Here is a 23,928-nt window from a genome sequence, read left to right as displayed (position 1 = left end):
TTATGAGCTTTATTTGAAAACTACTAAATATATGATACTGAATCCAGCTATTCTACTGTTAGTGGAATGTTATTCAGCGGTCAACGATCCTCTGGGTCTTTTTTTAAATATTTTGAGGGTGGGCGTAGAGTGTCTTCCTTATTGTAGATCGTATTGTAATAAGATATTTACATTTAATAGTCATTTCGTAGTAGGTTTAAGGAATAACTTAACTTGTAGCAAAGTAGTTTGCTCTTGTATATGAAAAATCGTCAATAGGTTAGAGCAGGGCTTAAAGGTCCGTGGGTGGAAAGGTTCACCACCATTATATCTCAAAAACAAGTGAGGTATGACATTTTTCAACGATATACTATTTTAAAGTAAAGGCGAAAAGGTGTTTAACCAGCCACATAAGTTAGGAGACATCGCTATCGCGAGATAAACGATCACATTATAATTTTTTTAAAGAAAGTATTTTTTTTCGTTGTTAGTTGTTTGTTTTTGAGCACGGTTGTTGAGCTAACGATGCCTGAATGTAATTTTTAAACGTATGTTGTTTAATTGTTTTATAAGAAGTATTGTTATTTTTAAGTTAGATTCAACAGCTTTTTGTGTAACCTTTATACATGTGGTCGGGGTATAAAGGGCCATCTAAATTATTTTATTTCGTTGTTAGGTTTTTTGGTTCTGAGCACTGTTGTTTAGTTTACCAGATCTTATTATAATTTTTAAGTATTTTTATTTAATTGTTTTATAAGATGTATTGTTAATTTTAAGTTCAGCACTTTTTTATTTAATCTCTATAAAAGCTTTCACCTGGTTAGGGTAAAAAGGACCAACTGAACCCTTAGCCGGACGAAGGTGAAAACCATAAAAATATTAAATAACAAAATAAGTTATGTTAGTGAAAACAATTTGACAAAAGATAAATCACATACATACTTGTTATAACTCTGCTGTTAAATATTTCTGACGAATCTTTGTAAAAAAATATGCCCTATAAATATGCCATAGAAATTTATATTTTGCATTGCTTGAATAATGTAGCTATTATTTTGTAAAATCCGTTAAAAATTAAGACATTGGACTTGTTTGACCTCTTGCCGTTCTGATTTACCACTTCTATGTGGTAAAAAGGACCAGATGACAAATTTTTGAAAAACAGCAAATAAGCACATTTTTACAATGATGAATTAGCTGGTTCAGTTTTACTGAACATAGTCAGGTATTTTCTTATGATATGTGTTATTTGTTGTTATATAATTGGTTTGGTTTTCACAATACAATTGTTCAAACTAAAATTTGACCTTTATGCCCTGCCCTACCCTAAGCCTAAATATTGTGTTGTTCAATTAGCACTGATCATTGCAGTGCTTTAATGCAAACTGTAAACATGAAATACATTGCATTGTACAAGTTATCATTTGTATAAAAGCACACCAAACAACTAGTTGTTAGGCTGCCAGTTGATTTTATTGAAAATCATTATGGCTCGGCATTTGCAACAAGCTTTCAAATCTCATATGTTGCTATAAAAATTTCAAGAGTTCTCTCCATATTACCTCTTACTGTTCGATAATAACGTCTCGACAGGTCGGGTCATTATGAATTCAGTTTGTGTAATTTACACAAATGAAATTCGTTAGGCGGCCGAGGAGATGGGACGCGTGGGCACGCACACGCACGGCAGTCACGCACAGCAGTTAGGAAATGACAAACACAACTCGAAGGCTTTTTTGCGCCAGTGGAATTACTTTTCGTACAATATGCCACTTTAAACTATTAGCAAAACGAATAACTGAATTACATTATTACAATTCACACATGACACTATGGTAAATAATATACCATTTATTATAAATAAATTTATTTAAGTTTTTAGATTATTAACTTTCCGAAGGAGAAGTTTGTTGTCACAAAAAAATCCGATTAGCTAATTATATGTTTTTTCTGCGTTTCTTGTCATTCTGAATCGAATGAGACCCAATTTTTAAACAATATGTATGTGTGTGTTTTAGTGTGTCTGTGAGCCAATTTTGCGATCTTTCATCCACGTTTTCTCGTAAACGGTTGCACCGGTTTTAAAAAAATTAGAAGCCATTCGATGTATCTCGATAAGCATTTGGGTTGATTGGATAAGCGACAAGTTATAAAGTTTTTGTTCACTTTTATTCCGCTATCCTGAAGCAATTTTATAAATTCAAAAACTGTTCGAAAGATATGGGTTGAGAATCGCATTAATAGGTCTTTGGTCAGCATTGGGGCCTGGCCGAGCCGTTTCTTCGGAAAAATGTTTTTAAGCGATTTTGATTATTTTTTATGAAGATTGACATATCGTGGTCATATTAAATATACTAAAATATCATGCACCTACGACAAGCTGTTCAATTGTAAAAATACATTAAACTTTCAAAAAATGTGTCAATAGTCACTTGTGATGTGATATGTCAAAATTTGATTTTTATTAACGTTTTTTAACCGATTTCAAGAATTTATAAGCCATTCGATGAAACTCGGTAAAAGGATGAAACATTGATTATGTTAGCGACTTTAAATATTTCTTTTTTGAAAAAACCAGGAAAGTGCAAAAAAATTGCAAAAACGTGGACATTTTTGAAAAAAAAAATGCTGAACCGGTTTTGAAAATTCAAAAATCGTTCGAAGGATATCATTTGGGAATTATGGGAATTTTTTTTACTATTCAATGAAATTTAACAAAGCAACAGAGTTTATGCAATAAACGCCCTGAAATTATATAAATTTATTAAATTGGGAATAATTGGCTGCGCTTTTAGGACATAATATAAGCACGTGTTTGTGCACTTTAATTCATATAATAGCAGATATAATAAGTTGTTTGACATAATTAAAAAATTGAATTAATTAGGTTCGAAATAAACAGTTTAAACTTTCATCCAAATAGCTCAAGTGTTTAATTTCTTAAGTATATTATTTCTATTTTACGCTAAATTTTGCCTTGAGACAAAATACCTCACATACACCTAGTTATATCTATAATTAGTAAATTAATGAATAATTATGGTTATACTTATTTACTATATCAATTTCAATTTTACAACTTGTTCTTAAATACTTTTCTCTTAAAATTAATCGTTTTCAAGATTTTTATTTTAAGTTAAAACTTTGCACCTTTTAATTTTATAGGTGTAAGATGCGAACGTCTTTATTTCGAAGTCATAAATTTAGTTTTATATGACAACTTAGTACTTAGTACTTTTTATCTTGAGCTTTTTACTTCATTACACCCACCCTTCGATGTAATAGCAAACAAGCGTAATAGAAGAGTCGTTTCCATCCGTGTGCGATATCGAATAAAAAACATTGAGCCGACGATTAATTACAGCATGTTAATGGTCGGCAATTAATCAACCGGGCCGTCACTGAACATGCTTCTTTTTGTAAGGTCACCATGGACGATCTGAACGACTGAATGCGGTTTCCATATGGCGCGATGCTGCTTCTTTCTTTCATTTGAGTCTAAAAAAGATCTATAGGCCCAGCACTGGCGCAACGTTTCCATCCTGTCGTAGAACGATTGAAAGTACACACCTATCTGCGTTAAAGTTCTTTATATGAAACAGATAATTAACTACACAGATCATCAGTGCTCGTGGGTAGGTGTGTACTTTGTATTTTTGAAGTCGCCTCGCTGTTGCGTATAATTGCTTGATAGAAATGATTTTTTGCATATCGATTGAGCATTTGCAATTTCCAGCGGTTAAAAAACTATGATTTGTCGGTGGAAACTCCTTCATAATAGTAGTTTCCTACTTCATTCATTGGAAAATATATTATTCTACAAACTTTCAATCGTTTTTTACGATGTGATGGAAAAAAGTTGCTCAAACTGTCATTCTACTAATGATCTAGCCGACGTCATGGCCGGACATACATTAATACGATGCGTATTATCTATCTAAAAGTTTATTTTTAATTTATATAGATACTTGAAAATGAATTATTGTACTGAATTCAAGAAATTTGCTATGTGTAAAATTAAGCCTTTAAACATGTCATATAATACTAGTAGAATAAATAATCAAACTAGTGGGGCGCATGGCATCGTGTCTTAAGGCAAATTGCTGGAACTTCCCGTACCGTAACAAAATGTTCGAGAAATATTAAATGTTTTCAAATAAATTAGATTAATATAAATACTGTAACATTGTCTAATATTTATAAGAATTATATAAACTGTCAATCAAAGTTAAAATTATAAAAAAATCCAAAAGCTATTGTTTTGTCATCACAAGCAGAAAGTTTTTTGTACATTTAGCTTTGTATCTTCGAAATGGCTGGACCTGCCTTTGCCAAAAACTAATCAGCACATCTCTCTATCAATAGGAATCGAATGTTTTTTGAATCATTCAAATCGGTTGATCCACGCGAAACATGGACGAAAAATTGCGTACACACAAAACACACACACACACACACTGGTCCATTTTTTCTGAGGTATGCCAAACCTCTATATTGTATGTTCAGAAACCTCTGAAACGTAAAGATATGCAAAAATGCTGGTTATTAAGGGCACATCATAATTAATAATTTCAATTTGATCTGTTTTATATATAAAAAATATATCTTTCGATAGCAACAGTTTGACAGTGCTTATTGTAAAGTTTTATCATATATGTGATATGACAGTGGTATGGGATTCTTACCGGAGTCAAATGAGAGACATGATATAAATGATTTTTGGTCAAATTGGATAGAAAATACTCGTAGATTAAGAACAGATGACAGGGTAGGTATAAACTATTTTGGACAATTGTGCATGCCGTTAGTAAGAATATAGTAGTATAAATTATCGAAATGTTACTCGGCTTCTTAATGTATTATTCGCGACATTGATCTCTCGGGTGATGGCGGCTCGAGCGGTCCGTTATGTTATTTTAGGTGCGCCGCATGGAACAATGGAGCATGCCGATGGGTAAACATATGACGTTAAATTTTCACTGTGGAGACTTAAAAGTGCTTGATTTTTTTTAAATAAACGCGAATTTTAAATATTTCACAATCATATATTTTAGTTAACATCACAATATCTGAATCATATATTTGACACGTTAATCGACATGTCAGTCATACGGGTCTGATGCTAAAAAGTCAGACATAAGTGCCTGACAAACACAATTTGGAAGAGGTCCACGTCAATCACAGATGTCCGACGCAAACGACACATTGCATGTTTCGAAAGCTTGGCCTATCAGGAACAAAATCTGAAAATTTCTTGGCTTTCGACAAAAAAAGTTTTAATTTCGAACCATGCCATCCAGAAATTTTGGCAAACAATTTCTTTACATAAAGTTTCCTTGGTGCATTTTTATAAAACTAAACTATTAACTTCCCGTAGGTTAAGTTATAGTAATGGGCCGAAAATCGAAAAAAAAATATTTTTTTGCATATCTTCACGTTTCAGAAGCTTTTGAACATTTTGGCATACCTCAGAAAAAATGGATGTGTGTGTGTATGTGTGGAGACAATTTTTCGTCGAACATTTCGGGCGCATGGATGAACCGATTTGAAAAATTCAAAAAGCAATCGATTCTTATTGATAGGGAGATGCGCTGATTAGTTTTTAGCAGAGGCAGGTCCGGCGGTTCCTGAGATACGGAGTAAAGAGCGCAGAAAATAGTGTAGAAAATAAATAATTTTGAATGATCCAAAAAACATTCTGCTTGTTTTGGCAAATCAATTGTTTTTGGATTTTTTTAATTCCAATTTTTTCCAAATTTTTTTTGTAAGTATATCGAAAATATTTTAGATTTTAATTTTAATTCTGGCTAAAGTTCTGAAACTCAGTTATATACTTTGAATAAATAATTTTAACTTTGTAGTTCAGCTTATAATATTCTTATAAATGTTAGAAAATGTTACAGTATTTATAATGAAAATATTTAATAGTCCTAGATCATTTCGTTACGGTACGGGAAGTTCCAGCAATTTGCCTTAAGGCACGATGCCATACACCACTAGTTTAATAAAGTTAGAGTGCCAACGTGAATTTTTTCTGATATTATCGTGGCGATTAACATGTTAATAAAAAACATCAAAGATGATGTTTCGATTATTCTTTGATTTCTTTAGCGGTAAGTTAAAATGGTGTAAAGGTAAAGATGGTACTCCGTTTGGAATGGCAGTAAAGTTACAAACATATGACAACTTGAGTTGCGCGTGTGAGATTTATTGATGTTTCGAAATAAAACATTGAATTTGTGCTTTTTTTCGTTGTCATTTTTCACCCTCCTGCATGACAGAAAGCGCACACGCCAAACGACTATGAGAATAAATTGTCCGCGAATAACTTATGAATTTATGTTCTATTTCTATCAACGTTGGCGCGGCTGCTTCGCGGTCGCGCTGCGTAACCGAAGCGGTATCGCGTTATGTGCTTGTTATTTGCAACTTGCTGGCTGACGTTCTATGACAATTTTGCAGGTTTCAATAGACCCAATTTAAAATCATAAAATGTTTTCACTGATTTCATAAAAATATTTGTTTCGATTCAAAATTTTCGACTAAAGTTCATTGATAGTTATATATGTATATATTAATAATATATACATTTACTTATTCAATCAGCATATTCTATAATCATAACTTACAATTATATACATATCAATAAGATATACATTTACCTACGCAATCAGTATGTATTATAATAAAAGCGTACTAGACTAAATAAGTAGCCCTATAAATAGGACGCGCTCTGATTTTCAATTGGGATTCTTTAATTAATATTATAATGAAGTAAACCAGTAATCACATATTATAATGAAGTAATTGTATTAAACTGAAATAAATATTATTTTTATATAAAACCTACGTTATAAAAATATAACTTGATAGAAGATTTAAATATATATAAAAAAATATATATTTAGTTCAGTTATGCTTGGTATATGTACTTTTCTTTTCAGCTTAAATAAAAAAGACTTGAGACTATTTTCACAAAATATTCAGTTGTCTACCACCATCATCTCAAAAACCAGTAAAGTTGGGATTTTTTTTAACAACATTACTTAAAATTAGAGGGCAAGAAAAGTGTAACCATCCATAGCCTTAAATAGAGCTATTTTCCTACTACGAGATAAACGGGCACATTGTGAATTTTATAACAAAAGTATTTTTTTCCATCGTTGCCTTTTTTGTTTTTAAGCACTATTGTTCAATTGATGATACCTGAATATAATTTTTAAGTAAATGTTATTTAATTGTTTTATGACATATATTGTTATTTTTAAGCTAGATTCAACAGTTTTTTTATATAACCTCTAGAATAGCTTACATATAGCTGGGATAAAAAGGACCACCTAAATGTTTATACTGGCGAGTTGAGAAACAATATGGAACTAGTGGTGTATGGCATCGTGCCTTAAGGCAAATTACTGGAACTTCCCGTACCGTAACAAAATGTTCGAGGAATATTAAATGTTTTCATATAGATTATTATAAATATTGTAACATTGTCTAATATTTATAATAATTATATAAACTGAATTGCAAAGTTGAAATTATTTGTTTGAAGCGTATTAGAATTTCAGTCATAATTAAAATTAAAATCTAAATTATTTTCGATTTACAAAAAAAAATTTTTTGAGAAAAATTGCCTTAAGGTATTACCATGCCTTGAAACCACTATTTTTTTATATACAATGCTATTTGTTTTGGGGTAGTATGTTTGGTTTTTACAGTAGAATTGCTTAAAGTCAAATTGGATTTTTGTGCTCCGCCCTACTCTGTATTACTTTTGCATTGATGACAATCTGTAAATTTAATAAAAGAATTTTTATTTTTATTCTTTAAAATCTATCCTATTTTATTCAATCATTTTTGTAATATGTGTTATATTTGTATTATTGCCATTATTATTAGGTATCATTTAGATCCTCATTCAAAATACTACATTTTGAACCGAAGGAGAAGTTTATGTTTTCATACAAGAATTCCATTTACAAACTTTATTTTTTCTCGACGTTTCAAGCCATTCCGAATCGAATGAGATCAAATTTGGAAAAAGCATTTGTATGTGTGGGTGAACAGATTTTTTCGGCCGATTTCAAATATTTAAAAGCCGTTGGATGTAACTCGATCCGCTTTTTCGTAATTAATTGTTGAAATTTTTTTTGATACTTTTTATGTTGATAAACATCATGATCCCAAAGAACGTACTAAAATAGGTCCTACGACAAGTCGTTTAATTTTGAAAACTTATCAAAGTTTGATAAAATATAAATCAAAACTTATATCAGAAATCGCTTTTGTTTATCAAACCTATAAAATATAAATTATTTAAATACCAGGGTGGGGTCGATTCTGTATGGCAATGCGCCCATACCCTTTATAAGTGATTTTCCTGGAATTAGCGGAAAAATAAGTCTACAAAACTTATCTAGTTGTGTAAAAAATGTTACCATTAATTGAAATGATTAAATAATATCAAGAACTACGTGCATGATATATATAATCGTGCAGTTTAAAATTTTATCTAAATATGTATCTAAATCACATTTCGGGAATTTCGCGCATTTTGTCAAAATTTGGCAAAATCTTACTTTCAACTAGTTATAATTTTGTTTTTTTCAACTAGTTTATAATTCAAGTTGGGCCCGTATCGCATGAAAGACGATTCTTTACTTCCTCGCAGGGTCACTGCACGGGCGCTAAATGAAACTGATATTCGGTTCAGCGCTGACCACCAAGATAATGCGATGCAAACAATGGACATCGTTTATCGTTTTCTAACTCTAATATGGCATTTGTATACCAGTAGAACCTCGATTAACCGGACTAATTGTTGTCGATAAACATCCGGATAATCAAAAATCCGGATAATCCAATGTATGAAGAATAATGATGTGTATTTATTAAAAATAACAAGTACATACATAGATATCAACGAAAATCAACATTTAATAAGAAATTAACATTTCCTTATGTATGTACAAATGTACATATATATTTTCTTAGATTATATTACATACATATGCTAAACTGCAGCATAAATCGTGCAAAAATTCGAATTGTAAGTATGTACATACATATAACTCTGTCGCGGTTGGTAGTCCGAATAATCGCGAATCCGTATAACCGAAGTCCGGATAATCGAAGTTCTACTGTAATTATAATACACTATACTTCAAAGTAAAACGTAATCCACTATTTTATTCAATCTGAAATAAATTATTATTACCTGAAAAATATTCGGTCAGTATTTATGAAAAATACATATTGTCGCCAAACAAATTGAGCCTTGGACTAAAGAGTTACTTCCAAGTGTGTTATATCCTGTGTGAGATCGAATCTATGAACTTCATGAAAGTCCTATAAACCTATTCGGACAACTTTGACATGTGATGCTGAAAAATGTTATATAAATAAATTACCAGATGTTAGTAAATGAGATTTATTATTGCAGATTTGGAAATGCAAAGGAATCTTAATTAGACGCTATTATCGAAGTGTTCTGCATGATGTATTCAAAGAAAAAAATAAACTATTTGACGCACTGAAGCTAAAATCTAAAACATAAGACATGAAGGGTACAAAAATTAATAAGGCATAAGCTTTAATATATAGCTACGAGTGGGCTAATTATTACCAAAAAAATGTGCACATAGTGTCAATAGAGTTGAGCAAAAATATAGTTATAAAATAGAGTTAACAAATAGATAGATAAATATACTCATATTTACTTTTTAACTAGAATATGTTAAGAAATTATCGCAGTACGTTAATGAGATCCAATTAAATTATAATGCGTAATATTGTATTAAAGCAATAATTGATTAATTCTGTCAATTACCAGACTTGAATAATTGTTATTCTTTTACACTAGTTAGTAGACGGTTGCGTCATTTATATGCATAATGAATGTATCTCATTAAATCCTATGACTAGCAAAGAAAGAAAGATTTTGTGCATTCAACAGAGGAAGATTTTGTGCATTGTATAATACGAGCACATACATTATGTATATAAAGGCATAGGCATGCATAATTTATTAAAAGTATAAATTTATATAAACCATTGACCAATGATGGAATCTGATTTTTGAAACTTTCGGCATATATATATATATATATATATATATATATATATATATATATATATATATATATATATTAAGGTGGTCCTTAAAATGGTCATTTTCGATTTTCCTTGCTCCCAGGGGCTCAAATGGTTCCAAATAGATAAAAAACAATTCTCTGAAAGTTTTAGCTCTTAATATTAACGTTTAGATAGAGCGCAATTCAATCAAAGTTTTGTATGAAAATAGCATGAAAAAATTTTCAAAAATTTAAAAATGTTTTTCAGATGTAATTTAGCGAACAAATGTATGAATAAAACTCATTCATTTGTCGCTAAGTTATACCTAAAATATTTTTTTTTTAATTTTCAAAAATTTTTCCATGCTCTTTCCATACGAAGTTTGATTAAATTGCGCTCTATCTAAACGTTAATATTAAGAGCTAAAACTTTCAGAGAATTGTTTTTTATCTATTTGGAACCATTTGAGCCCCTGGGAGCAAAGAAATTCGAAAATGACCATTTTAAGGACCACCCTAATATATATATATATATATATATATATATATATATTTATTAGATGGTAGAGTCTTGGATTTGTAAATATTTTGTAGAGCTTCGAACAAAGAATTAAAAAAGTAATAAAAAACAAAAAAATTTTTTAAAACACCATTTCTTTATTTATTTACTTTCGACGTTTCGGAACGAGGTACGTTCCATCTTCAGGACATCTGTCAAGAAACATGATCTTGACATAAGATTTAAGCAAACAATATGTTTAAGAAAAATAGAAGATGATGGATTTTTTATATAAAATGAATAAAATTGTGGAAAAAATAATGTATAGAAATATGACAATAGAATCAAAATGAAAATGATAAAAATAAATGAGTGGATTATATAACAAAATATTAAAAATCTTAAAAAAATAGCAAGTTTTAGAAAGTTTAAAGAAAAGGTTACTGAAAAACAGAATTAATTACCTGTATAATTGATTATACACTAACACTTCATCACTAAAAATTTTTTTATCAAAACAAGTGATTTTATAAATCGAAGAAACAAATTTGGTAATTCAATTTTTGTCAAGATATCTTTTTACCTGCGGACTTTTAAACCCCGCCCTACCCTATATATTAAAATATTTAATAGAGATATAAATATTTTATTAATAATATATAATGTAATATAATAACCGATTTTAGGTAAATCGGTGCGGTATTTTCTGGGAAATCATTTCATTATAAATTATAATTTATAATACATTAACCATATATTTGAATAATAGTTTCTTATTTTGGCGAAGCGACTAAAATAAATATATGAAATAATTGTTGATTGTTTAAACTATAATTGCAGGTTCTATATATGAAACATAAAATACTTTTGCTTTACATAAACCCCAACCAGTAGCATTTTGACACATTACACGTGCTCAGATAAGAATTCTTATCTTTTCGGAACATTTGCTCTCAGAGGCAATTGGAGCGACGTAGAAAATATATTACAAAGCAATCGCACTATGAAGAAATTCTATGGATTGTGAAGACTCACCAGTTTCGCTATCGCATTAGAGAGGAGTTACGTTTTAAGCTCTTTGTTTAGAAATTTGATCGTTAAACACATGTTTCATATATGATATTCAAAATTTTTATTAATGTTGCATTTTATTTAATTTTATTTATTTGATTGTTTTAATCGAAAATGAAAATTTTTGCATATCTTCACGTTTCAGAGGTTTTTGAACATTTTGGCATACCTCAGAAAAAATGTATGTGTGTGTAAGTGTGGAGACAATTTTTTGTCGACGAATTCGGGCATATGGATGAACAGATTCGGAAATTTAAAAAAACAATCGATTGCTATTGATAGGGCGATAAGCTGATTGGATTTTGGCAGGCAGGTCCAACCTTTACAGAGATACGGAGCAAAAAGAGTGCAGAAAATAGAAACCGAGTTTTTGAGAGAACAAAGTATTCGATTTGAATGATCCAAAAACATTCTGCTTATTTTGGCGAAACAATTGTTTTAGATTTTTTTTTATTTAATTTTTTTTTTTATTAATTTTTTTTTTTTGTATATCGAAAATAATTCAAATTTTAATTTTAATTCTGGCTAAAGTTCTAAAGCTCACTTAAATTCTTTAAATAAATAATTTTAACTTTGTGATTTATATAATTCTTATAAATATTAGAAAATGTTACAGTATTTATAATAATCTATTTGAAAACATTTCATATTCCTCGATCATTACGGCTCGGGAAGTTACAGCAATTTGCCTTAAGGCACGATGCCATACACCACTAGTTCTAATATAATTTTAGTATATAGTAAAAACGCTTTTCCGTTTAGTTAAAGCTGATTATTAGCTTTTCTAAAATAAATGTTTTGCATATCTATACGTTTCAAGACCTCCTGAGCATTTCGGAAAACCTTAGAAAAAATGAATGTATGTTTGTAAATATGGACACAATTTTCGTCCACTATTTCGGGCGCACGAATCAACCGATTTGAATTATTCGTAGTGATTAGTTTTTGGCTAAGATAGGTTCAACCGCAGAAAATGACAATTGGTAATTCATTTTTTGCGTGGACGGGGAATCCGATTAGATTGATTCTTAGTTTTTGGCAAAGACCGTTTGAGAAATACAGAGCAGAAAGTGTTAAAAGTGACAGTTTTTGAGAAAAGGGAGCTGCCGATTTGAATGAATCAAACAATATTTGAATTGTGTTGACGGAATGAATGATGATGAATGAATTGATTACATTTTTGCGATGGAAGGTTCAGCGGTTTTGCAGCGGTTTGACTTGATTTGACTTTCATGGATACATAAATTGTTAAATTATCTAAATTTTCGTAGAAATTGATTTTTTAAATTTTGACACTTTTTTGAATGAACAGATTTAATAAGGCGTTTAAGTAGAATTGTGAACATTCAAATTGAAATTTACGATAAATTTTAAAAATTAATTAATTTAAAAAGTTAATGTTTCTCTGTGTTTGTTAATTACACATCATATTACATCAAATCTAGAATATAAATCGAACACGAATAACTTAACTTTTAACAAAGTGGATTCTAGACTGTTTGCAGCAAATGTCGGAATATTTAAATTTTATGTTAAAAATAATATCCGAATTAAATCACTTGATTCTAATAAATATTAATGCAAATGCAGTATTTTAAAATGCAATTGTGGATAAATCATTAATCATTCTATCGACACGTCTTTTGTATTTGCAATTCTGATTCTAAGAAAAGACAGTATCGATAATGAAAGACATCCGATATTAATGCAACACAAAGCTTCAGATCATTTATTTCAGTATGGTAATGGACGCGCCAGTTTCGTTCTACATTTTAAGGAAAAGTGCATTAAAAATACGGCCATCGATGTAAAATTTAAATTCGCGGCTAATTAAATATTTATTGGCAAGACGTTTACAAAATTTCAAATAAATTAGAATATCTTTTAAATTCTTTTATTGTTTTAAAAACTATACAGTTTACTGCAAACATATGCATATCGGTAATACGAGCGAATTTTAAATTTAAACGCTGAGTTTAGTTACTAGCAAATATATTATAAATTTAATTGAACGTCATTTTGAATTTTTTATTTATATTTATTTTAAAATTTAAAATGCATAATATTCAGGCACTTTGTATAAAATTGTATATAACTGAGTATCATTTATTTATTTCTGTGGCAAGATCTAATATGAAGACTTTTAATCTTCTTGTCGTTTACGTTGAGTGCACATGTGAGTAATATGTATTATGTTACTTTATAATAATAATATTTATATATGTATTATATACATATATACAGTAGGCCCTCGCTTTACACGGCACTCTGGGTACACGGTTCCCATACTACACGGAGCTAAAAATCCGACATCCCTCCGACTACACGGACTTCTTATTACACGGTATTTGGTCAACAGCCCATAAGTTCGTTGTGCAAAAGGGTATTGATGTAAATTTTGTTATCGACTTTTATCTTTTAGACATGCCTGATTGTATAATAGCCGCCTAAGAACACGTTTGAGCTGACTACTGCGTCGCGCCAATTTTTGAATAAGGTGTCAATGTCCTACATGTCATTTCGTCCGTATTTCTCCTACTTCAAGTTGTATTTCTTGGTCTCCATACAACGCGATAAAAATGGTTTGATTTGTACCAACTCTGAGTCTCTCATAGCACGGTTCCCATACTGCACTATGTAAGGTTCCATAGAACGCACTACGAATTAGCCTGAATTGTATGTTAAATACGAGTTTCTTATAGCACGGTTCCTATACTGCACGGTACGCACTTGCCGCGTAAAGCGAGGGTTTACTGTATATATATATATATATATATATATATATATATATATAATTGAATAATCATATATTAAAAAGCTTGGAAAAAATACATTCTGAAATGCGCGCAGCATTTAGTAGAAATGTTAATCCACATAAAACTTTGTTTTTTCTTCGGTATTGAGTCTTTAGGAATATATAGGAATTGTTACTTTTTTCCTTCAGAATATTGACAGTGACCATAGTATGATAGTATGAGAATTATTACTTTTTTCCTTCAGAATACTGTTGTGTAATAAAATCAATTTTTTCCTTTTCAAATATAAAACAAACAAAAAAATTCTTCATCTTTCTCACGAAACCATCTGGTGGCGAAACGGAGTTCGTCGGGTTTGCTAGTATTTATATATAATATACTTATATATATATACATATATATATATATAATATATATATATATATATATATATATATATATATATATATAACTTTACGCATGCATGAAGATTAGGTTCAATATAATATTGTATTTTTGAATTATATATTTGTGAAACTAATTTATTTTTTTCTATATAGGTAATAACAGAGCCGCAACCTTTGTGTAAAGGAGAAAGTCAATTGAAAAAGCCAAAGCTGGAAGATTTTTATGCCTACGTCTACGCCATGGACCCGCAACAATATATCCAAGCAATTTACCAGTATGATCATTACTCAAGGCGCACTGGCGCATCTGCCTTTCACCCTTGGCCATCGCAGGGGGTTAATAAATCAGGGACTAAAGTGCGTGATTCACCTATTTTTCAACACACGGACCGCCTGCTTCCCCAAGTAGACCGTGAACGAACGCTTACGGCGAACGTTACCAAGAAGCAGGACAGTATCAGCCCTCAGCCGCCGGAAGACGTGCAGAAAGCTGAATTTGATAACAAAGAGACTGGAACCCTGGACAGAACGGAACCAGTCGTCACATGTGCCAGCAAATCCGATTCGGACGAAACGCCATCGGGTTCCAATGAAATCACATCCTCTACGTCCCCGCCGTTGTCACAGAGTATTGTCTGCGAGCCTCCCGAGCGGCCTCTACCGGATTCGCTGTTGCGGGCGTTACCCGAAGAAGCTCGCAAATATATAGAGAGATTGCAGTGTGAAAACGAAAAACTGCGACAAGGCCAAGCGAACAGGGACCGGTTAATAGAACAACTCAAAATTCAGCAAATGGTATTCACGAGATCTGAAACCAGCAAACCGTCGCCGCCCGTGCAAGAGGTTACCACATCGCAGGACCGTGACATCGAAATCGCACAGGAGCCCGACTTAGCGTTGGTACCGCAATCGGAACAGGATGGCAAAATGCTTTCTGAAACATTGGTAGAACACGAGCCCTGTGGACAACTTTCCTGCGGCGACAGCCAAACACAGAATGATGTGACGGTCGGAGATAACAGCGAGCAGAAGGAGGAAGGCGTGTCGGAACGCAATTCTGACTACAAGTCAGAAAACGCAGAAAACGTACAGCCCGTACACCAGTCAGAATCGGTGCCCGGGGTTGAACCCGATCGCCAGAATGTCGAATCGAACCGTCCAGCAAACTCGCCAACTCCGACCGGCTAGAGTCTGCAGAGTGTGCAGAGTCGATCTACACACAATCTCTTACGTCAGGGTTCGCAATTAAATGGCAAATCTGACACTATAAATTTTAGTGATTTTATATTTTAGTGATACAGATTTTAAGGATGAAAATCGTTTTTGAGATTTGATGTTATTGAAAACGTAAACTGTGAAATTATAACGTTTTGTTTGTTATGATAATACTTTGTGTTATTATAACTGTTAATAATAAGTCGTTCAATAATAAACTTTTTGATACCGCTACTACAATTTGAGTTAGGAATAGCGTCATGGCTGTGCAAAAGTTGTGTATATAAGTTTGTTGCAAATGAAAGATCGAAGATGAGTGTAATGGGTGTGCTTTTATAGAAAACAGTTTTGATTTAATTTTACAGACTTTGAAGACCCACCATAACCTCCTTTTTGAAAAATATAATATAAATTTGTAGGCCAGTTTAATATGATTAATTATGTAAAAATTTCAAATAATATTATTTGTACAAATATATATTACTATGGTAAAATACTACACTTAAAGAAACTTGTACATAATATTTAATTCATTAAATAGCTCTGTAGCATCGTCATTACTTAGTAACTAAGAAGGACAGTGTCATATTCTGAGCAATGGGCAATTTTTTCGCTCATGTTATATACGCGTTTGTTGAACAATGTTTAATGCGCCCACAATTTTTTTTATTTAAAAAGAAAATTGACAAGAAGGATCTCTAATGTTAAGTATCTGTTTATTTGATGAAAAATGAATGTTTTATTACTATTATATAAGAATTAATAACATATTTGCTCGAAAAAACTATTTATATGAAACAAAATATGATATTTACATATATTATTATATATAAATTACATTTTATCATACATAGTATTTTTGAACACATCACTTTAATACAACAAAATACCTTATGTCTTTATCGACACAAGCAATATGTGAAGTGCTAACTGTTAGGTTCTTTCAGAAATTCCAAATGGCGCAAAACATATATTTCTAATTGGAAAAAATATATATTACCATGTCTTACACTTTAAATAATATTTTTAACTTTGTTTCAAAAATATATTACATAACACATTTGATTTGTGTTAAGCTATTTTAAACTGCAAGACTTTTATATTTATTTATTTATATTAATATTTTATTTATTTATCAAAATAATTATATATATACATATATATAATATATGTATATATATAATATAAACTAATTGTGTATAACATACTTTATTGAAAATATTTTTGTTTTTCTATTGAAACTGTGTTTCTCAAAATGATGTGAAATAACTATAGTCGATATAACAAATTTTGCTGGAATTGGGGTTTGAGGTTTTTATAACTAATTTGGTTCCAATAAAATATGCAAATAAAAAATTGAAATCAATACAAATTGTCACCAAAAACCCAAAAAATATGATACAATATTGTGATGACACAAAATTTTAACAAAAAATATATTTAAGAAATGATAATTGTTATTCTAAAATAATACAAAAGGCTTGTTAGAATTGCATAGTACATCTTTTCATTACCAGAAATTACTGCATAATTATTTTTTCTCAATGTCAAAACGTTTGTTTAAAACTTCCCCAACTAATATTATTTGGTAATTTTATCTAAATTATGATGATTTTGTTAATGTACATAATAATGATTTTTCAGAAACATGTCTGGTACATAATATAGCACATAATATAGAAGTGGAAATTATTTTATAATTGTAAGGATGAAAAGAAAGAAAGCATAATAAAATTAATTACAAAAATTATGACATTAAATAAAATGACTTTAATTCCAATGTTAGTAATGGTGATATTGATATAAAGTTAATGACATATAATTATCTTGATACAAAGAACTATATTTTTTTCTTTTGAGTCTAGTAACAACTTCCATTTTTTAGCTAAATACATCAGAATGATTGTGCAATACTAGGAACATGTGATATTAAATTCAAATATTGTTCTAGATGATACTGAGCCCATATTATGATAGCAATTTTTGTATAATGTGTTATTGAATTACCACATTTATATACTGTGCATTGTCAATAATATTTTTTGACAGTACTATGTTTAAGTGGAATGCGAGTGGATCTCTGTGTAAGTATATTGCATAGATAATCACATTAATTTCAATAATATGTATATACATAATCTAAAAGTATGTTATCAAATTAAATTATACACACACACACACACATATATATATATATATACTTCATATAAATATATATATATATATATATATATATATATATATACTTCATATAAATATATATATATATATATATATATATATATATATACTTCATATAATAGGTACACAGATCAGATATGTCTTGGACACACTTTGTATATATGCTTGATGTGTATGAGCCTATATGATAATATTCATACATATGTGTACATAATACAAAAAAAAACTAAATTAAGTTTTATGCGATTCCCAATTTAGCTCTTCTTCAGTGGATAAAATATACATACACACACACACACACACACACACATATATATATATATATATATAATATATATATATATATATATATATAGATATATGTATATATATAAAAACAAATTATATTTTATAAGTAGGTTTTAGTCCTTTGTTTTTTTTTTAAATTATATTGAAAATAAATTTTTTGTTGCATTTATTTCACTAGAATATGGTTTAATAATAATAACATAAGTGTTTCGCAATTTAAACAGTTGGCACTTCACAGAATCTCAAAACTATTTATTTTATATTAGGTACACTCAAGAGTGTGTCGATATATTGTAACAAATGTGACCATACCTGAATTGTGCAAGTTTATTAATACAAATTCGTGATGCAGTATTTTACAAAATGATAATAAATATGAATGATACAATCAGAAGATACTCTTTTAATTAATTTTATTTTATATTATAATTGTAATTTTTACAATGATAATAAAACACCCTTATTTAAATTTATTTATTTGCCTGGTAAGTAACAAATGGTGAAAACATTATGATGATCATAGAAAGCTCATCTTCATTTCATATAATGTTATATTTCACAAAATCCAGTAATATTGATTTGAAATATTAAAATCCATAGATTTTACATGAAAATCTTAATTTTTTACTGAATTATTGATACTAATTTTGATAAAACTGCTAGCTAATAATAGTTTAAATGAAAGCAATTAATCATAATAGTCTTTTATAATTTAGTCCTCCATCGTCAATTTGTTTTGGTTAGTATCAACCATAATCATCAATCATTTCGGATTACCTGTTCATTTTATACTTCTTGTATCTATGTGAGTAACAATAATTATATATAAATTATTATCATTTATGTTGTTGAATGAATAATATCGAATATATTATATAATAGTAGATTTTTGTTATTTATGTTATTGTGAATATCAGTTCATTTCAGGAGGGTAACCGGTTACATTAGTGAAAGGCTATAACATTATTATATATAACAAATTTTGTTTTGCAAATAACAATTGCAAAGTCATGAACTTCACATCTAATAGATCAGAAATACGATTGAAATACATTGTGATTAACGTTTTGTTTCAGTTTGACCAGTTACAACTGTGGCGCGTTCATTGAACACTGCGCACAATTTTTATCAACAGAATCAAGCCATGACGAGTACTACATTTGCCAATCGCAGAGTAAGTTGTGTTGGTAAGGTATCGGATGAAAAATATTTATATATTTTACTAAACTGAAACTTTTAATACAAATAATTAATATATATATATATATATATATATATATGTGTGTGTGTATATGTATTAATAGTAATACTATTATTAAACCCAATCGTTTATTACTTGTAACTATTTAAGTATCGTACTTGTAAGTATTTAAGTATCGACTGTTCTTTGTATATAATATTAGTCTTGAGATTAGACAAAAATGAAATTACATATATTCTATCGCAGGATAGCAATCCTTCTCACGCTGTCAAATAAATATACCTGTAAAGTAGCTGAATGTACTGTGTGTATTGTTTGCTAAGTACAATAAAACAAAAAAAAAGCTACGGGAAGTTAAATATATATTCAAAAAACCATACACTGACATCTAGTCAATGCAAAACTGTTGATAATATTTTTAAAACTTTATATTCCTAAAACTCTTGCTCAACATGTATTTACATTTTTATTATTAACATCTGTACGTCATTTTTACATGCAAATATTATAATTAGGCGAAATTATAGTTGAAGAACTTATTTTAGGAATATTGTAAAACTTGTAATTAATTTGATTAATAATTAATTTGTGTTAAGTTGTGTGAATATATTTAAAATAATTCTAAACTTGTAAATTCAAAATTTTTGTAAACTACCTATATGGCTTATTTAAGTTTTAAGTTTAATATTTCGTTTATTAACTTCTATCAATAACATGATTTCTAATCTGTTTCTTACCTAGATAATTAAATTGTCTAAACCACAAATTTAGCCAAACAATGTTTCGTTTGAATTTCGCGCTTTATTGAACATTCATCTCTTCGGCTAACTTCAATCGGCAGCCATCTTGGAACCTTTAAGTGTCAGTTACGTTTCGTGGGCACTGTGAAGTGAACACGCTTTTTCTTAAATAATTATCAATAATCATGTTACTTTTGCAGACCTCTTGATACTAATGATTGTAATAATGTCTATTTGCAGGGATTCCAAAGTATCCTTTTAAAATTATGTGCACACTCGAGTGCTTCAACAAATCATCAATCAGTAATTAAAACCATGTGCAAAAACATTTTATTCGGAAAATCTTTTAATGTCAGTGTAAGTTAGAATTTAGCAGTCATAGATAAAAGAAGAGTATATAGATCGCTCTCTCGGGCCATATTTCGTTGCCACATTCCTGTGTTAGTTGAAGCCCCGCGCTACAGATGGCACTAGTCGCCTGAACGGGTGCGTATAAAAAATACTATAGAAATGAACCAAAATTATATGGACCGTTTTAATTCAAAATTTAAAAAAAGAAAAATTGAAAAAAAAAAAATTTTTGAAGCATTTATTTTTCACAAAAACATTCTACATTATATCTACATAGTTCTCTTTATAAACAATGCACACATAGCATAAAAATGTACATAAATATACACATTATCCACAATGTATATATATATATATATATATATATATATATATAACATTATATATGATTATAATAGATGGTAGTAAGCTGTAAAAACTATGTGCGAAAAGCATAAAAATGTACTTAAATGTACACGCTATCCACAATGTATATATATATATATATACAAATATATATATATATATATATATATATATATATATATATATATATATATATATATATATATATATATATGTGTGTGTAATATCATTTTAGCATATCAGCCTTTCAAGCTGAGCACAAAAAGAATAGAAATGTACATGAATGTATATATTATTTATATATATACATATACATATATAACCACAATTCTTTGATTGATATTGATTCAGATCAATATATAACCAATATATATATATATATATATATATATATATATATATATTTACATATATATTTATTTTGATTAACATTAAGTTACATAATATCTATGATGTACAGTCTCTATTTGGGAATCTTTTCTGCGCTATTGTTAATGTGCATTCAAATGTTTGTTCAAAATGTCATTATTATCATTGTCTTAAAGAAAAACAACAATCATTGATATTATTATAACAGTACTTAATAGTTTTCTTATAGCATCTACAATAAGACATTTTAGAGTAAAGCTATTGACATCTCTTTCAGAATAGTCAAATGCAATAAGCAAGTGCACATTAAGGGTGTTTTATCCCTTTGCTTTTTAGAATTTTATCATTAATCATGATTATACTTTGCCTGTCATTTGACAGTTCCTGAAAATCTATACAATGTGATTCCCTTTATCATCATTAAACAACACAGATAATAATATTTCTTGTAATATCAAAATGAAATTATTAATACTTAAAAACTTTTCCTGTGACATAGCCAAACCTAAATTAACCTTTGCACTAGCTAGAATTTCACCATTAATTGAGAATTTCCTTTCACTTACGATTATATCATTAGTGTTTTTAGTATGTTCTCCAAACTGACTTAATATATAATTACGAGTCGTACTGTTCAATATTAGTGGGAGATCAGCAAAGATTTCAGCACATTTCAGACTTCATTCTTATTGTTTTTTCCTGTGTATTCATTCATCTCATATCAATACTTGTACACTTGTGAATGTGTTTAGTAAACCGTCTAAACATTTTACATTTGAACGTATTTTCCTTTTATACTGCTGAAAAAATCGATGTAGAATTATTAGTTATGATCCTACATTATTAGAACAAGATTAATTTATATTTAGTTATTTAATAACATACCTTTCAGAGAGCTGACAGGAATTCTCTCTGTCTATTTATAACCTTAAAATTTCTAGTATTGATATAGTTAAATGTCTCAATTATTTCTGAATTATTAAACTGTAATGAAAAATCATATCAGAATAGTACAATCAAATGAAAGTAATTCGAAGTATGCATATTAATAAAAGTACTCACTTAGATTGAAAGCCGGCAAATATTATTACTTATTTTACTTTTACTTCGTCGTTTCTCGCTGGAACTACATAATACATGCATTTTTCTTGGTATTTCTTCATCGTTAAACAATGCACTTCGACAGCTTATTTGTTTTTTACTCTAACAAGCATTTATTATATTGTCTAGGTTATCTCTCCATGAAAAATTTGTTACAATGGACGCCATGTTTAATTTAAGTATCTGTCATATGTCAAATTCTATTTCAAAGTGAAAAAAAAAAAAAAAAAAAAAACAAGCGCGACCGGCGGCAGGGGCTCTAACTAAACTCGGGTTACAGACGTTTGTTCCGAGATTACCGGCCATGTTAGCAGTGATGTTCAAGTCAAAGGGGCTGCCGAGTAAAGAGTTGGTTATCAATGTGAGTCCTACATTATTTTTCATATATGTATAGCAAAGGTGTCAAATATTTGTTTGAAATCACTTACAGATGCTTAGTATATAACAATAATTATTATACTTGTACGTATTTTAATAAAATATTAGATAACTTGGCAATGATTCAAATGTTATGCACACATCTGTCGAGGAAAAGGTTTATTTTTTGAACAATGAAATTTATTTAATATTTGATATTTATGCGCATTTTGTAAAGTGTTGATTAATTTTATCAAAAACTTTGCATCAACAATTATACTTTATACAGGAATATGTCTATATATTTGCAGAATTAATTTAATATTAAAACAAAGCTGTGAAATAAATGTTTAAATTGAGAATCGCGCTTTCACACTTTGTACAAAACTTGCTACACGTTTGTATATAATGAGTACAACGATTTATTGAAAGTTTAAAGTTTCAGACAATTTACAATAATTTTAGACGATTTTAGACTATTTACAAAAATTTTTAGACAACATACAAAATTTTAGATATCTTACAACATTTTGAGATAATTTAAAAACTTTTGTCATTTGGCAACTGATAACTTACAACATTTTTAATTGTCAAGTACAAACATGACAACTCGATGTAGAGTTTTATATTTGTTTTTGATGAAACCCATTATATCAATAAATATATCAATTTGTTGTTAATAAATTGAACAAATATCTTTACATAAAGGTTTTCTAAATCTATTTATATATTAAAACATTGTATTTTAATATTTTTTGGTATAGAACAAAGCCTTCAACAGATGTGCATATACAAATTGTTCCGCAGTATCAATTACATTGTTGTAATATTGTTTTATTGAAGAATTATTAATACTGCTATTGATTATTTCAGCATTATTAAATAGGTTTATAGTATAGAAGGCAGCAACTTTTCCAAAACAAGAACTTGCAAGGCAAGCTGATTTTTTGTCATGTGGTCCTTGGTGCTTTTTCGGTTAGAATAAGGGTCATCTGTCCGCTGGAAGTGGTTGCATT

General features: G+C 29.3%; 1 protein-coding gene and 1 long non-coding RNA gene across 2 annotated transcripts in view; one reads left to right on the top strand and one right to left on the bottom strand.

The window, feature by feature from the left end:
- The window catches only part of LOC113377054 (ski oncogene), a 228,562-nt gene extending 211,901 nt beyond the window's left edge, over positions 1–16,661 (top strand). The window contains exon 2 of the mRNA XM_026617232.1: positions 14,918–16,661. Coding sequence (XP_026473017.1) covers positions 14,918–15,952 — 1,035 coding nt within the window. The 3' untranslated portion in view covers positions 15,953–16,661. The remainder of the gene's footprint in view (positions 1–14,917) is intronic.
- A 4,820-nt stretch (positions 16,662–21,481) lies between these two features.
- On the bottom strand, positions 21,482–22,654 carry LOC113378148. Its single transcript, XR_003367146.1, has 3 exons — positions 22,517–22,654; positions 22,340–22,438; positions 21,482–22,254 (listed from the first exon to the last, which is right to left on the bottom strand). It is a non-coding gene; the product is annotated as an uncharacterized LOC113378148 (long non-coding RNA).
- Between the last annotated feature and the right edge of the window lie 1,274 nt (positions 22,655–23,928).

This window comes from Ctenocephalides felis, unplaced genomic scaffold, assembly GCF_003426905.1.
Source record: "Ctenocephalides felis isolate EL2017-DRISC unplaced genomic scaffold, ASM342690v1 CF-g0.4_SCAFFOLD_01886, whole genome shotgun sequence".
NCBI lineage: Eukaryota > Metazoa > Arthropoda > Insecta > Siphonaptera > Pulicidae > Ctenocephalides > Ctenocephalides felis.
The sequence above is the reverse complement of the archived record's forward strand: the minus strand, read 5'-3'. Positions and strand labels throughout refer to the sequence as shown.